Below are 17,342 nucleotides of genomic sequence, written 5' to 3'. Positions count from 1 at the left end.
TATCCTCCTGCCAACATACACCTGGACTTCTCTAAAATGCAGTAATATCCTGAGCAAGGTGAGTCCTGGCTCAGTTATGTGGCAGAATCACAGTGGTGACAAGGGTCACAGGGACTGTGAGTGAATACAGCCCTCCACTCCCCTTTGTCTTGTCTTTCCCCAGCCTCCGCTCTACACCAACACCACTGCTTGGGACACAGGTGCTAGTGGGCAGAACATGGTTTTGCTGGAGGTGCACACTGGAAGGGCAGGGCTCGCCCCATCTTCTCTGTCCCAGGAGCAGGATGACCCTGGGGGACCGCTGGGGCCCCACAGACACCTGCCTCTGCCTCTCACCATAGAGGAATTCAGGTGCCACTTCTCAGGGAGCAGACAGAAGAAGAAGCAACAGACTCAACATAAGGCCCCTGGGAGTGTGAACTTTCCTCGCACAGGACACAGGAGAGATACCAAATCCTCTATGCCTTCAGTTTTCAATTGCCAAAACCAAGATCTCCACCAGATCTCATTTTTATCACTATCATGAGAAACCACCATGAATTTAGGAAATGTCTTTGCCAAGGTGTGGGGGAAGGAGGGCTGTGAAGGGGGTATTTCAGTCATGGCTAATTAGACTGTCATGGGAGCTGTACAGATCTCTGTCAACGTATGAGTCAAAGACGGGTCAAGGAAGGATTTGGGACTGGATTAAATGATTCTCAACACCAGGCAGAGTCCCCAGCAACTGCACAGACGTTTTCCTGTAACACAGTCATGCCATGAAAATGACTTCTCTCCATTCCAGAGCCCTGACTAAGCAGAGCTGACCCAGCAGCCCTGCCTCAAGAAGCCAAATATGAAACCTGACATCCTTTGCATGTTTTCTATAGCCCACCCCCTTGGGGGCACTCAGGGAGGAATCAGGATGGACTCTGTATTTCCTGGTCCCTTGCCAACAGAGGTCCTGTAGCGGTGAGGCTGGGGGACCAAAGACTGTTGAGTCAGGACACAATCTTCCTTATCCTGTGAGACAGGACAAGCAGATGGGGGCAGGGAGAACATGTATTCCAGGCTCATTAAATCTAAACTGCTTTGGGCTGGATGACCAGCCAGAGTCCTTATCCTCTTCTCCCAGCCTACAGGATGACCCTTTCTCAGCTGCTTTAGGTCCGAGTCGCTCCAAACTATTGACAGTTGGGGCTGGATAATTCTTGTCGTGGTGGACTGCACTGTGCATTTGTAGGATGTTCAGCAACAACCCTGGCCTCCATCCACTAGACAGAGGACAGTAGTATCCCCTCAACCAAACAACTAAAAATGTTTCCAGATACGGTCAAATATCCCCTGGGCAGATGGATGGATAAATGGATGATGAGTCGGACAGATGGATGATGGATGGAAGAAAAGAAGGAAGGAAGGAGAAAAGGAGGAACAAAGGAGAAGTGGACGGATGGATGGGTAGATATGGATGGATGGATGAAACTATACCCCCACCTGCGTTGCCCCATTAAGATCCACTGTTTCAGATAGATGTTCCTAAACTTCCTAATGGCTTCTGAGCGCCATGATATGAGTCCTGAGGAAAACTCTTTTCCTCCCTCCTTCACTCCTCTTCCCTCCCTTCCTTTTCCCTTTGAACATGAATGCAAAAGCCAAAGCTCCAAGAAAGAGAAGTAGGAGACGGAGGCCTGGGACAGTCACAGATGCATATCAGTGATCATCTGGGAACGGAAAACAGTTGGGAACACCAAGGTCTCAAGCCTGGTATGGCCTCTGGAAACTACACTTCAGGAAAGCTTCAAATGCCTGCTCCTCCTGCCTGCCCAGCCTAACAGAAAGAAATAGCCTATTCTCCAGCAACATTCAACAGCCTCTCAGATATAACCAGGCCACTAATCATTTCTCCAGGAAATGAGGGCTGGCCCTGGCCCAAGCCCCACCTTCCCAGCCTTAGCTTGAGCCCTTCACGGCCCCATTCACCTCTGACACCCCACTTTCTGGACTGTTCTGACGACTCTCCTGGAGCTCCCGCACAGAAACCCACCCAGCCATCTGTCCAGATAGTAAGGGTGACGAGGGCATGGATGGGGATGTGCAGAGACCAAGCAGTACCCAAGGCCTAGAATCAGTCAGTCCCAAAGCGATGGCTCAGAGCTGGGAGACCAGGAGGGCTGGGGAATCCAGAACCCCCTCCTTCCTCCAGGACAGAGCCACAGTGAGGCTGAAGAAGCTGGGGCTGAGTGGAGAAACCTGGAGAAGACGCTGCAGGGCCTAGATGGGAGGTGGGAAGCCTGGAAGACCTGAAGACCTTCACCTGTACTCTTGCCCATAGAGTTCCCTCAAGGGTGCTCCAGGCTGCCCTGGGAGAGGGAGAAGAGGTAGGTCCTCCTTCCCCAAGGCCTGGCCCGGAGCAGCCTCATCTCATCAAGCTCAGCTGCAGAAGCCAGAGGTCTCACCCTTTCCCAGCTTTGCTGATGAGACAAAGGACAGGGGCATCGCCAAGAATTTCTGCTTTGCACTTTTTTTTTTATAAGGGGCTTGGTCAGAGCCCAAACCTATCACAGGGATCCTCTTAAAGGAAGAACCCAGTCCCACTGAGCCCTGCCCCCATGCCTCCCCACGTCTCCTGTGGTCATTAACCATGGATGCCAAACACTCCAGCCCCCAACACACACACAAGTGGAAGAACCAGTTAGAGAAGGGGTGAGTGTCTGTGTCAACACACTGAGAATTTCTCCAAATCTTAAGCTTCCCAGACCACACCCATGGCGAGGGCCCTGGGTCTGCAGCTTCCCTTCCCTAGCCCGTGTCCAGCCAGCCGTTTCTCCTGGTTCTCGGCCTCTTCCCTTCCCTTGCACAGAGGAGAGAGGGCCAGATGAAGGGCCCAGCTCCCCGGCAATGCACAGCACAGATGGGGAGCTCTCAGTGGACAGCCGTTCCCCACCCTCCAAGGCTGGACACCATTTCCCAACTGCCCCGGCACTGTTCCTTGGATGACACCTCTGGGCAGCAGCCTCTATGCTATTAGGTGCCTCTGATCCTCACTGTCCCCCAGCCTCGGGATGCAAGAGAGAAGAAGGCAGAAAGAGCGGATGCTCAAAAAGCTTTGCAGAAAGGCTGACTGGCTCTGTCCCCAGCTCCCACCCCACTCAAGTTCCTGGAAACGCTCCCTCAGCCCCAGCAAGCTGATGGGAGTGGGAATCTCTGCAGGAATGCAGCCCAGGCTCCCTGGTCAGGCGCCGAGGCCACTCCACATAACTCTCTAACAAGCTGCTTCCTTGGGTGCATTTTTGAGTGTCAGGCTCAGAATGCCAACGATTATAAGGCTTTGTGGGATAGCAGCTTCTTCCAGAGGCAGATGTCAAATTGGACAGGCGAGAAGGAACAGCCCCCAGAAGCGACACAGCAGTCTAACTTTATTTCGGGACCACTCTGTTGCAAATCAACAGGGTAAATGTCAGCCTGGTTTGGAGTATCCCACCCTGGTTCCCAAGGTATCACGCCGGGTATAGGTGGGAGGCTAGCGTACTCGCCTGGACCCTGTGTTCAAGTCCAGGGCTCACAGAGAGGACACGTTAGTCTCTGGGCCAACCGGCACCTGGCCGGCCTCTTATAGACCAGGAACTCCAGACCAATGGGCTGGTCCCCAAGATAAAGACTCAGCGTGGGTGCTCTCTGCCCACCTCCCACCTCCCTGCCACAGCCCCATTATCACACACCCGAAACAAAGCTCTGTCTGTCCCCAGGCAAGGGAGGCGGCACAAACTGGATAATCCAAACCAGAGCACCCTCAGCCTCACCGAGAGGCTGGGCCAAGGAGAGAGAGAAGGCTCCGGGGAAGTCAGGCTCTGGTCAGTCTGAGGCAAAAGTGAAAGTGACACTCAAAGTTCAGCAAGAGGGCCCCCTTCGAAAGCCTCCGGGGGGGTCCAAATTCTTGGGCTGTCTCCAGGGAAGGAGAAAGGGTAAGTCAACCAGAATCTGAGAGAAAGAGACATCCTCCCTTGAATTTCCCCCTGGCCTCTGGGCAGGTCTAGAAGTTCAGGGGCTTCTGTGACGACAGAAAGGAGGAAAACACGCCCAGGGCACTGAACAACCAGAGATTTGGAAATTCACCCGACCCCCACTGCACCAGAGCAGCCAGAACCCCCAGGGGACCCTCCCTGCCATCCCCTCCCCACCCCTCTTACCGCCTCCTCTCTACACAGCACTCCAAAGATCTGGAAGCAAACTCAGCAGCTAGGGAACATGCCCCCGCTCCTGCCTCACCTCAGCCCAGCCCTTACTCTGGCTTCTAGCTTGTCCATCTAAGAGGCATCCAAGCTGCTCTGCTATTTTCTCGCCTTCTCAAGCAACACCTCAAAGTGGCAGGAAGTTCCCTCCACCAAGTGAGGAGGCCAAGGCCCAGACACACTTGCCTCCCTCTACCTCTTCTAACTTCTAACCTAAGGAGGCCCAGAGAATAGTTCTGCTGCCCAGAACAGTGCCTCCAAAATTCTCACCTCCCACCACGTGCCCCCCGCCCCCCAACACTACATACACAGCCCCCAGATACCCCCAAACAGAACCCTGCGATTGTGGAGCTCTGGACAGGGAGAAACGGTCACAGCATCCCTTTCTCTTATTCCAGTTCAGCTGATGCAAGAGCATTCCCCAGTGAGGTCCCTGGGCAGCACAGAAGAGAGTGCTGAGGCCCCAGGGCCGGCAGTGCCTGGGTCCTGAGGGGGACCTGCCCTGCCCTGCCCACCGCAGCAGCCAACCGGCTGCTTCCAGGGCCCCAGGCAGCAGTGACACGTGAGGATTTCTCTCAGAACAGAGCAAACAGGAGTGCACTATGCTCTGGGGTGGGGAGGAAGATGGGGCTGTGCCTCTGTCCCCCACAGCTCCTGACCGAGCTCAGCTCTGGGTGGCCATGCATACAAAGTTTCTCCCCGATGTAACCGATGTAACCGAAGAGGCCTCCTTCCCTAAGCCCTTCTGCTGTTCTGGGGAATCTTGCTCCGAGAGACTTTCAGAGACGACTGAGCCTCAGGCGGCCACATCCGATACACCCCAACCCTGAGAAAGCAGTGCCTGTGTGGGTCCGAGCACTGCTGCTGGCTCCCCAGAAGCGCTGGAGCAGCCAGGCTGTAAGGAACCTGATGATTCAGATCAAACAAGGGATTAGATGACTCTCTCTTCCTAGGATCCCACAGTCTTATCTGGAGGGCTCTCCACTAGGGCCATTCCTCTCTGTAACACACTCACTGAGCTTCCGAGGTGGCGCTGCAGGAGACCTAAGAGACATGGGTTCAATCCCTGGATGGGGAAGATCCTCAGAGGAGGGCATGCAACCGACTCCAGTATTCTTGCCTAGAAAATCCTGAGAGGGCAACAGGCAGGAAGGCCAGGGGTCTCCAAACGGAGGAAATAGGCTGCAAGTGTCAGACATTTTATCTCTCTTAAGCGGCAGGAGGAAACAAACTAGCGATATTTTTTCCCTTCTCTATACAAATTTAAAAGAGGTTTCTCTTAAAATACTGTGTTGCCATGACACCTGGTTTCACCTGAAGTTAACTATTCTCAAACTTTGAGTTAACCAATGCATTTTTCTTATGGAAATGTTTGTCTTAAGCTATGTTAATGTACTGTGCATTTACCCCAAACGCTGTCTTCCACCTATGGGCTCAGAACCTACCTGACAAACCAGTATGTTATACTCAGATATTGTTCCCCTAATCTATGTAAATGAAACTATTTGCATGATCTGCCTTTCTGCAAAATTCAAGTCAATCGTTTTATGACCCGGAATGTCCGGTGCCCAGATTATTCCAAAATACATCTTATGGATGAGGGGTCTGGTGCCATTCTGAGTTTAAGACATTCCTTTCTTACATTAACAAACTGCTAGTGACTATATAACATCCAGCTGAAGACTAGCAGGCGGGTGCTCTTTCTGCCCCCTTCTGATGCCTATGTCAGAAGCTTTCTCTATCTCCTTTATACTTTAATAAAACTTTATCACACCAAAGCTCTGAGCGATCCAGCCTCGTCTCTGGCCCAGGATTGAATTCTTCTCCTCCAGAGGCCAAGAATCCCAGCCGTTTTTCTGTGGCTCAGCAACAACCTTTCAATCCCATGGACAGAGGAGCCTGGAGGGCTATAATATATACAGTTGCAAAGAGTGGGACATGACTGCAGTGACTTAGCACACACATATAATCTGTAACACCAAGAGTGAAACCTAACGTAAACTATGAACTTTGGATGATAATGATATTTTGGTTCATCAATTGTAACAATTGTACCACTCTGGTAGATCATTATCAAAAGTAATTGGGGGAAACTATGTATGTGGTTCAGAAGGTAAAGAATACACCTGCAATGCAGGAGACCTGGGTTTGATCCCAGGAGAAGGGAATGTCTACCCACTCCAGTATTCTAGCCTGGAGAATCCCGTGGACAGAGGAGCCTGGTGGGCTAGAGTCCATGGGGTCACAAAGAGTTGGAAATGACTGAAGCGACTTAGCACAAATGCACAAATATACTCATTAGGACTATGGTCTTCAGCCCCAAGGCCCAAGGCAGAGACAAGACAGAGAGGAGGGCAGGAGTGGTCAAGTGCATGGACGCAGACTTCTCCTTGGGGACCTGTGCTGAGACACACACTTCACTTGAACAAAACGGAAACCCCTGCTGAAGAGAATTTGGCCAGAATTAAGATAAAACCCAAAAATAAACGCAACCTAGCCTCGACTAGAGCAACATTGCATAGGAACCTGGAATGTTAGGTCCATGAATCAAGGCAAATTGGAAACGGTCAAACAGGAGATGGCAAGAGTGAACATCGACATTTTAGGAATCAGGGAACTTAAAATGGACTGGAATGGGTGAATTTAACTCAGATGACCATTATATCTACTACTGTAGGCAAGAATCCCTTAGAAGAAATGCAGTAACCATCATAGTCAACAAAAGAGTCCGAAATGCAGTATTGGATGCAATCTCAAAAACAACAAAATGATCTCTGTTCGTTCCAAGGTAAACCATTCAATATCACAGTAATCCAAGTCTATGCGTTGACCAGTAATGCTGAAGAAGCTTAAGTTGAACGGTTCTATGAAGACCTATAAGACCTTCTAGAACTAACACCAAAAAAAGATATACTTTTCATTATAGGGGACTGGAATGCAAAAAGTAGGAAGTGAAGAAACACCTGGAATAATAGGCAAATTTGGCCTTGGAGTACAAAACGAAGCAGGTCAAAGGCTAACAGAGTTTTGCCAAGAGAACGCACTGGTCATAGCAAACACCCTCTTCCAGCTACACAAGAGATGACTCACCAGATGGTCAATACCAAAATCAGATTGATTATATTCTTTGCAGCCAAAGATGAAGAAGCTCTACACAGTCAGCAAAAACAAGACTGAGCTGACTGTGGCCTCAGATCATGAACTCCTTATTGCCAAATTCAGACTTAAATTGAAGAAAGTAGGGAAAACCACTGGACTATTCAGGTATGACCTAAATCAAATCCCCTGCAATTATACAGTGGAAGTGACAAATAGATTGAAGGGATTTGATCTGATAGAGTGCCTGAAGAATTATGGATGGACGTTCGTGACACTATAAAAGAGGCAGTGATCAAGACCATCCCCAAGAAAAAGAAATGCAAAAAAGCAAAATGGCTATCTGAGGAGGCCTTACAAATGGCTGTGAAAAGAAGAGATGAGAAAGGCAAAGGAGAAAAGAAAAGATATACCTATTTGAATGCAGAGTTTCAAAGAATAGCAAGGAGAGATAAGAAAGCCTTCCTCAATGATCAATGCAAAGAAATGGAGGAAAACAATAGAATGGGAAAGACTAGAGATCTCTTCAAGAAAATTAGAGATACCAAGGGAAGATTTCATACAAAGATGGGCTCAATAAAGGACAGATAGGTATGGAGAGAAGCAGAAGATATTAAGAAGAAGTGGCAAGAATACACAGAAGAACTATATAAAAAAGATCTTTACGACCCAGATAACCACAATGGTGTGATCACTCACCTAGAGCCAGACATCCTGGAGTGGGAAGTCAAGTGGGCCTTAGGAAGCATCACTACAAACAAAGCTAGTGGAGGTGATGGAATTCCAGTTGAGCTATTTCAAATCATGAAAGATGATGCTGTGAAAGTGCTGCACTCAATATGCCAGCAAATCTGGAAAACTCAACAGTGGCCACAGGACTGGAAAAGGTCACTTTTCATTCCAATCCCAGAGAAAGGCAATGCCAAAGAATGTTCAAACTACTGCACAATTGCACTCATCTCACATGCTAGCAAAGTAATGCTCAAAATTCTCCGAGCCAGGCTTCAACAGTAGGTGAACTGTGGACTTCCAGATGTTTAAGCTGGATTTAGAAAAGGCAGGGGAAACAGAGATCAAATTGCCAACATCTGTTGGATCACTGAAAAAGTGAGAAAGTTTCAGAAAAACATCTACTTCTGCTTCACTGACTATGCCAAAGCCTTTGACTGTGTGCATCACAACAAACTGTGGAAAATTCTGAAAGAGATGGGAATACCAGACCACTTGACCTACCTCCTGAGAAGTCTATATGCACGTCAAGAAGCAATAGTTAGAACTGTACATGGAACAGACTGGTTCCAAATCTGGAAGGGAGTAAGGCAGGGCTGTAAATCGTGACCGTGCTTATTTAACTTATATGCAGAGTACATCATGAGAAATGCTGGGTTGGAGGAAGCACAAGCTGGAATCAAGATTGCTGGGAGAAATATCAGTAATCTCAGATATGCAGATGACACCACCCTTATGGCAGAAAGTGAAGAACTAAAGAGCCTCTTGATGAAAGTGAAAGAGGAGAGTGAAAAAGTTGGCTTAAAACCCAATACTCAGAAAACTAAGATCATGGCATCCGGTCCCATTACTTCATGGCAAATAGATGGGGAAACAATGGAAACAGCGAGAGACTTTATTTTCTTGGGCTCCAAAATCACTGCAGATGGTGACTGCAGCCATGAAATTAAAAGACGCTTGCTCCCTGGAAGAAAAGCTATGACAAACCTAGACAGCCTATTAAAAAGCAGAGACATTACTTTGTCAACATAGGTCCGTCTAGTCAAAGCTATGGTTTTTCCAGTAGTCACGTGTGGATGTGAGAGTTGGACTATAAAGAAATCTGAGCACTGAAGAACTGATGCTTTTGAACTATGGTATTGGAGAAGACTCTTGAGTCCCTTGGACAGCAAGGAGATCCAACCAGTCCATCCTAAAGGAAATCAGTCCTGAATATTCGTTGGAAGGACTGATGCTGAATCTGAAACTCCAATACTTTGACCACCTGATGCGAAGAACTGACTCATTGGAATAGACCCTGATGCTGGGAAAGATTGAAGGTGGGAGGAGAAGGGGATGACAGAGGATGAGACGGTTGGATGGCATCACCGACTCGACGGACATGAGTTTGAGTAAACTCTGGGAGTTGGTGATGAACAAGGAGGCCTGGCGTGCTGCAGTCCATGGGGTTGCAGAGTCCGACACAACTGAGCAACTGAACTGAACTGACTGAGTTTCGACTATTATTATTATTGCTTTTTGTTGACGCTCAGATGCAAGTTTACCAACACAATATCCATATCCTACCAGTACCTGGAGGACAATTCTCCACGGTGTTCTACTTTTCCAACCTGAGCAAGAGAAATTAATGGTTCCCAAGTACCTTTTCAAAGATGTTTATAGAGCAAACAGCCTTGGGGATAGAGTCTCCCTCTAGGGCAGAGGCAGATCTGTTTCCTGCCCAGAATAATAAGAATAATGTCTGCTTATGGGGCAAAGGTTGAACAGATTTGCCAGCAGCCCCTTGAAAAGCTCGGGGTTTCCTAAGCTTGAGGTTCCCCAGCTGGGACATAATAGACCCACCATGTGTACAGCCTCTACCTGGACCTCCTCCCACTGCCCCATGGGACTTGGGAGCTAGGGGAACCCATGTGAACATCAAGCTCGTGTGGCCCGTTGTGCATGAGTAGTAAAGTCCTCTATGATTCAAGCACCTCTGTCTTCTGCCGTTATCTGTGAACCGGAACAGGCTAGACTTGCTAACTTGCAAGCAGAGTGAAATCTCAGACACTTTCACACTTACTTTAAGGGAAGAGTAGGAGAGATACATATTAAGGACCAGGTATCATGCTAGGTACTTTGATATCTATTTTATCTCATTTAATCCTAACAGTAATCTTGCGTATTACTACTATTATTATTGTTGTTACCATAAAAATATCATCACCATTTCTGTCAAACATCAACATGAATCAGCCATAGGTATATCTATGTCCCCTCCCTCTTGAACCTCCCTCCCACCTCCCCAAGTATTTCTGCCAGTGTCAACTGTATGTTTCCATCATTTGCTACTTAGTGACTCTTCTTTTTTTAATATAAATTTACTAAGTATTAAAAATTAAAAAAAATCATCATTTCATAAGAGAAAAGGTCTCAAAAAAGTTGAAAGTTAAAAGCCTAAGGATACACAGCTAAGAAAGGGCACCTATCGGACTCCAGAGACTTTCAAAAATAAAGGGACAGTGTGGTTCCCCCTTTTTGTGGTCCCAGGAGCCCTTTGGGCTCTAATTCATTCAAAGCCAGGCTTTAATCTCTCAGCTGCTCAGTCTTTGGTAAGCCTCTTTCTCTGATTGCCCCTTTCCTTGAGAAGTTCTAGAAGTCAGGCCACATCTGCCCAGAGAGAATGAAGTGGAACTTGGAAGTGCCCGTCCCGCAGCTGTGCTTCTGCAGCACCACAGACGAGTCAGCCCGTCGCTCGGCCCCTGCTTACCCACGATATCTTCATAGGCATTCTCTTCTAAAGTGCTTTTGGATCCAAACTTGGGTTGGCTCTCAGTACCGTTCTCAGTGGGAGAAGAGGGGTACAGGGACTGGAGACTGGATGCATCCTCAAACTCAAAGGATTTTCTGTGGATGACAAGAGTATGAGTCATTCTGGCTGAACCACACCCTGTTGCCCTGGCAGGGAATGGCCAAGAGCAACAGCCAAGACTGGAGGTCCTCCTCACTAAACCAGCCACTGAGCAAAGCATCAAGATGGATCCAAACTTACCATCCAAATGAAGAGATAAATGGTCTGAAAGGCCTCAGCCTGGGTGCCTGCAACTAATACCAATAACAACCATCACAGCTGAAAAGGATGTCATGTGTCGGACGCTGTGTCTGATGCTCTATACATGTTCGCCCATTCATCTTCACCATGCTGCTACTAAGTATCATGCCACTTTAAGATGGATTAGCCTGAGGCTCAAGGAGATAAAGTGACAGAGGTAAGACTCATACAGGCTGTCGGACTCCAGGGTCTGAGGTTTTGACCTGGGCCTCCAAGCCCTGGAGAATATAATTTTTTGAGAAGTATCTGCCATGACTACAGGTACTGAGTGCTTTGTCTGCTCTAGAATCTCACACCATGCCTGCATCTGAGCAAGGGCTCAGGCGCTGAGCATGCAGGAAGGGCTCAACACTGGACGGCTGATGCTCAGAGCTGTTCAGGGGTCAGGGAAGCAGTTGGTGGTGGGTAGTTTGTTGAAACAAGAAGGGCCTGAGCCCTCAAGACAAATCATACCACTTCTGAGAGGAACTGGGAAGGCAATTTGCTGCCAGAAGCTACTTCCAAGACCTACCTTCCCTTTGGTTATTTACCTGATCCTCTGTGACACAGGCCCTCCTAGTTTTCAATTGCTTCTCAAGCTCCTGTGAGGGGTCCCCCTTTCCACTTGCCTTTCCAATGCCACAGTCTCAGAGTTCTGTCTTCAGGACTCTCTTTCTCACTCTGCACTTTCTGGGAGCCTCATACTGACAACCATCACCATATCTACCATTGCTACCATGGTAACTCCCCCATCTTTGTCTCTGGCCCAGACTTCTCAACCAGCTAAATACCGAATGGCTGAGCACAGAGGTTTCTGAAAGCTGACCTGCAAGCCACTGCTGGTGTGAAAGCAAGCCTTCAGCAACGTATACAGTGGAGTCAACATCTCAGGCAGGCAGTTCTCAGCTCAGCAAATGATACAAGCCATGTTCAGCCAAATTATCCTTGAAAAGCCCTCTGGAAGGTATCATATCGAGGACCAGCACAGGGTCTTTCATGATGATGGATACAGTCAGTATCTCCTCCAGACTTTTAAAAAGATTTTTCTTTGGTTGAATAACAGAAATATAAGGATTCTATACTTTTTTAAATAAAAAGGTATATTAAATACAAGAATTGTACCAGGCACAACAGATTTAAATTATCTCATCCTCAGCCTGTGCTTGTCAAACAGATTCTCTTTTTTTCTCCCCCTAAAAATAGAGATTTAACTTTGCTGTTAATTCTCATTTGAAGTGACTCCACCATATATGGATGTATGTATATATTATGAATGTAATATGTGGGTGTGTATGTGTAAAACCTGCAGGCTGAAGTACTCTCTCCTCTTATCCCCTTTTTCCACTTGGCTGTGTACTTCCTGCTCTCCTAAATTTAGCTCAGCAGCTCCCTCTCTGAGGAGGGTTCCCTCACTCCCCAGTTAAGATGTCTCTTCCTCTGGGTTTCAGCAGCATTCTGCCTGCCCATGGATCTGGGTAGGGACCACAACATCTGTAATTTATTTGTGCATCTATCTCCTGTACCAGGTTACCAACTCCTTGAATGTTATGCACCCTTGTGTCCCCCTGACCAGCACAAAGCCTCGGTGCACAGCAGGCTCTAGACAGATTTTGCCAGAAATAGATGACTAAAGACAAAGTTGGGAAGTTCCTCTGGAGAAGGGAATGGCAGCCCACTCCAGTATTCTTGCCTGGAGAATTCCATGGACAGAGAAGTCTGGCAGGCTACAGTCCATGGGGTCTCAAAGAGTTGGACACAACTGAGCGACTAACACATACACACACACACAAAGACAAAGCAAACATTACAGCAGGGTGTTACAGACTTACAGAGTCAGTGAGCATGCTGAGGTGGGCCAGAACATGGAATTACATTTAGCCAGTGTCTCTTCTAGCTCATGAGTTTGAGCCTTTGTGATGTTTTCCTCTCTGTACATGGCGGGAAAGTTTCTATATGAGTTGGGATATGCTGGGTGGAAGCCTGAAGTATGCGGTCAGGTTGAAGAACCCCCAGAAGTCAAAGAAACCTGAGTGCCCACCTGGCATTAGGTTAGAAGAGAAAGGCAGTGAGGGGCAGGACGACAGGCCGTGCACAGGAAGCTGGTTCCCAGCCCACTCCTACTCAGAAAACAAGGTGCCTATCAACCTGCACCAACTCCAGCTGCTCCAGCTCCCAAGTCACTGCAATTGTGGAGATGGTCTGGGCAGTGCAGTGTCAGGAATGCTGAGACGAACCAGGAAGTCAATGTGAGGCCCAGAACAGGTCCTTCTGGACATGGCCAGGAAGTAGGTGAAATGTTCTTTCTCTCCGTTTTCCATCAATCTCCCCTTTTTGGATCCAAAGATCCCCTCTTCATATAAGCCCAGGGTTCCTATACACCCAGGCAGCCCTCAGCAAAGAGTAAATCATGTTAAATGCGTCAAGCCTACTGTGTTAATGGTAACATGCAGTATTTAGATAATGTTTCAGCCAAGGAAATAAATCTCTAGCTGGCATTTCAGGTAGTTATGAGGCTAAGATCCCACTAGTCCTCAAGGGACCGCCCCATCAATCTAAAAGTAAGATGGCCCTACCATTCCCATGTGGCTCAGCTGGTAAAGAACGCAATGCGGGAGACCTGGGTTCGATCCCTGGGTTGGGAAAATCTCCTGGAGAAGGCTACCCACTCCAGTATTCCGGCCTGCAGAATTCCATGGATTGCATAGTCCATACAGTCCATGGGGTCGCAAAGAGCTGGACACGACTGAGTGACTCTCACTTTCACCCTTCCCATAGAAGAAGTTCCAGTAGGGCTCTACCACAACAGCCAAACCAGCCAACATCTTCAGGACATGACATTTGGAATGTCGTGTCACCCTCCCACTCACTTTTAAGCAGGGCTTCCCAGGTGGCACTAGTGGTAAAGAACCCGCTTGTCAATGCAGGAGACATAAGAGACATGCATTCGATCCCTGGGTTGGGAAGATCCCCTGCAAGAGCAGAAGAACCATCAACCTTTTTTGCCTAGCTCATGTTTCACCTAACATCATCTGCTGCTCCAGAATTTACAAAGCACTACTAACTGTGACCTGCAACCACAGTCTGCTCCTGCATCCTCCATTGAAAACAAAGCCGCTGTGCCCAGCTCTGCATCACTGGAGGGGCATTCGTTACCTGTTCTGGGACTTGCGGTGACCTCGTGTGTCCTTCTTGGGTCTCCGGGTGACGGGTGGGGCTGGGGTGGAGGGCAGGGGGGGTGGAGCAGCAGGTGTGGGTGAAGGAGGTAGACCATTGCTTGGCTTACTCTTGGGGTTCTTGTCAGCCTCATATTCAAAGGTGCGCTTGGGTTTGGGGACAGGGTTCACAGCGGGATCAGGGGAGCTCTTCGGCAGCAGCAGCTGGGAGGTCGGGCTATTTCCAGGGGTCCCTGGCTTAGCGGGGCCACTGCCTTCCCTCTCCGGGGGTGGGCCCGCCTCCCCCCCAACTCCAGCCGCTCCTCCTGCCCGGCTGCCAGTGCTCACACTCGCGCTCCCTGTGGGTTCCTCCAAGGGGCCCAAGGTCCCAGTCTTCCGTCTCCCTCGGTCTACGCTGTAGCAGCTGCTGGGGAGCTGGGGGAGCCCCCGGCCCGGCTGCTCCTTCAGGGCCTGTTCAATTTTCTGGATCCGACTCAGCACTGCTGAGCTCTCCTTCCTGCTGCTGTGCCCCCTGAGGAAGGCACTGGGCTCGCTCCGGCCTGGCCGTTTCTCCAGCCGGTAGAAAGAGTCCCGCACAGGGAGTGCCTCTCCCTCCTCCTCGGTCTCGGGGTAGGAACACTCGGAGAAGGTCCTGCTCATCCTCCGGAGGCCCTTGAAGTCGAAGGTCTTGTCTGAGCTGCAGGGGGACGGCACCACACTGGGGCAGCCCACGCTGGGGCAGCCCTCACTGGCCGCCCACTCGCCCCCAGAGCCCTCCCGCTTCTCTCCACACACGATCATCCTGGGTGAAGCCTCTCGGCGACCCTCCCATGCTGAAATCTTCTCCCGGATGCCCAGGCTGTGGGCACGGGGGCCAGCGCGGTTCAGAAAGACACTCCGGGAGCCCACTGCTGACCCCAGGGACGGAGTGCTCTGGGCGAGGGGGGGGCAAGCAGTAATGCCCTCTACATCTTGGGCTGCCCCCCGGACGTTCTCCTTCTGGTCCTCTCTCTTGCACACGGCAGGGCTTCTGTCCAGATAAGCGAAGCTGGTGGCCTTGAGGGGACAGATGGGTGGTGAGGTGTCGGGGGAGCGGGCCTGAGGATGCTGGGGTGAAGGCTCACGGGGATGCCAGTCCTTGAGGAGCAGTCGGGAGCCGGAGCGGCTTGGGTACCTGCAGGCTGACGTCTCACTGTCACTGAGTGGGTAGATGGGACTCCTCGGTGGGGAGAGAACCGGAGGTGGAGAGACTGACTGAGACCTAGGAGAAAAAAAGAAAAAGAGAAATGGCAGTGCGTGGCCTGACAACACTGTTTTATTCTTAAAGAGCTCAGCTCACCCCTTTCCTATGGGGCTCTCAAGCTCAAAGTACTATATGCAATAATGTACCTTCCAAAGCTGTCCTCAGGAAGAAACATCTTATCCACAGCAGGCTATGCTCAATGGGTCTCTCTGCCCAGTTCATACCCAGAGGCCCTGGGTACTGTCTACCATAGAAGCCAGGTCTACGACAGGCCAGAGCATCCCCAAAGTCCACCTCTGCCAATCAGAGAACAGTAAGACCAGGGGTGTGCTGCTAAATGTTTAATAATCGGCTCCTTGTAGGGAGAAAGCATAGATTTGTCATACCTGTCAACTTCCACATTATAAACATTCCTACTATGGCTGAGTTCAGACCACCCATGTGACCTCACTGGATGTGGAGTTGGGAAGAAACACTCATGATCAACTCTCATGAGCTGCTACAAAGCATCTCCAGCACCCACTTCCTAAAGTGGTCCCAAATATGCACTTGACCTCTCTGATCTATCTCCTTGACAAGCCCCATCTCCCCTAAGGCTTCTGCTACTAGACACAAGACACTCCACCTCAGCTTGGGTCTTGATCAGAACTCAGATCCCTGAAGGTCTCAAAAGGATCAGAGGTGTGCGTGTGTTAATTTGCTCAGTCATGTCGGACTCTTTACAACCCCATGGACTGTAGCTCACTAGGCTTCTCTGTCTTTGGGATTCTCCAGGCAAGAATACTGGAGTGGATTGCCATTCCCTTCTCCAGGGGATCTTCCTGACCAAGGGATTGAACCCTGATCTCCTGCATTGCAGGCAGATTCTTTACCATTTGAGCTACAGGGAGGTCCCCTAAAAGGATCAGAAGGGCCCCTCAAGAAAGAATTCCTTCCACTGTCTCAATGAGGAGGCTAATGGGGAGAGGAGACCAGCTCCTTCATAGCTCTAGCCTCCAGCAGTGGTATCATATCAAACAAGCCACCTCCCAGCTCCAGATCAACACACAGATCTTAGCAAATATTGGCAACAGTTCTAAATAAATGTTTTTACATTGTTGTTGTTCAGTCGCCAAGCCATGTCCAACTCTTCGAGACCCCATGGACTGCAGCACACCAGACTTTGCTGTCCTTCACTATCTCCCGGAGCTTGCTCAAACTCATGTCCATTGAATAGGTGATGCCATCCAACCATCTCATTCTCTGTCGCTCCCTTCTCCTCCTGCCCTCAATCTTTCCTAGTATCAGGGTCTTTTCCAATGACTCGGCTCTTCATCAGGTAGCCAAAGCATTGGAACTTCAGCTTCAGCATCAGCCTTCCAAAGAATATTCAGGGTTGATTTTCTTTAGGATAGGTCTTAACATTCAATAGGTCTTATTCATTCAATCTTCACAAAACTCTGTCATATTATTATTATACTTTATTATAATCCTCATTTTGCAAATGAAAAACACTGAGGCATACAAAAGTTAAACATCTCATTCAAGGTCTCAGCTGGTACGTGGTGAAGCCAGGACTACGCTATGTTGCTGCTCTAAAGAGGAGGCAGTGGCCTCTACCATCCTTGTGAACTGCCCGGGTCCCTAGACATAGATCAGTAGAGACCCCCACAGCTCTAGGCCCAGTCCTGTCTCCAGTGTAGTGTTTGTAAGTATCAGGGAACCTCTTGGTCTTTCTTATGAGACCACGATTTCTTCCAGGTGGAGGGACACCTACTCAGTGTCTAGAAGGTGCACCATGAATGATGAACAAATAAAGACAGGAAAAGGTACAGGTGAGCTGACTGAAGAGAACCATGGGCATA

At 49.2% G+C, this 17,342-nt stretch overlaps 1 protein-coding gene across 12 annotated transcripts in view; it reads right to left on the bottom strand.

The window, feature by feature from the left end:
* The window catches only part of DENND2B (DENN domain containing 2B), a 197,720-nt gene that overhangs the window by 24,250 nt on the left and 156,128 nt on the right, over positions 1–17,342 (bottom strand). For 10 of the 12 annotated variants that reach the window (XM_081540771.1, XM_081540766.1, XM_081540765.1 and 7 more), the window contains 2 exons: positions 14,257–15,516; positions 10,783–10,919 (listed from right to left, as the gene is read on the bottom strand). In XM_081540771.1, the coding sequence (XP_081396897.1) occupies positions 10,783–10,919; positions 14,257–15,516 (1,397 nt within the window). The remainder of the gene's footprint in view (positions 1–10,782; positions 10,920–14,256; positions 15,517–17,342) is intronic. The other 2 variants (XM_081540774.1, XM_081540776.1) reach the window with 2 other exon arrangements.

This window comes from Giraffa tippelskirchi, chromosome 11, assembly GCF_054371585.1.
Source record: "Giraffa tippelskirchi isolate mGirTip1 chromosome 11, T2T-mGirTip1v1.2.pri, whole genome shotgun sequence".
NCBI classification, from domain to species: Eukaryota; Metazoa; Chordata; class Mammalia; order Artiodactyla; family Giraffidae; genus Giraffa; species Giraffa tippelskirchi.
This window is presented reverse-complemented; position numbering and strand designations above follow the sequence as displayed.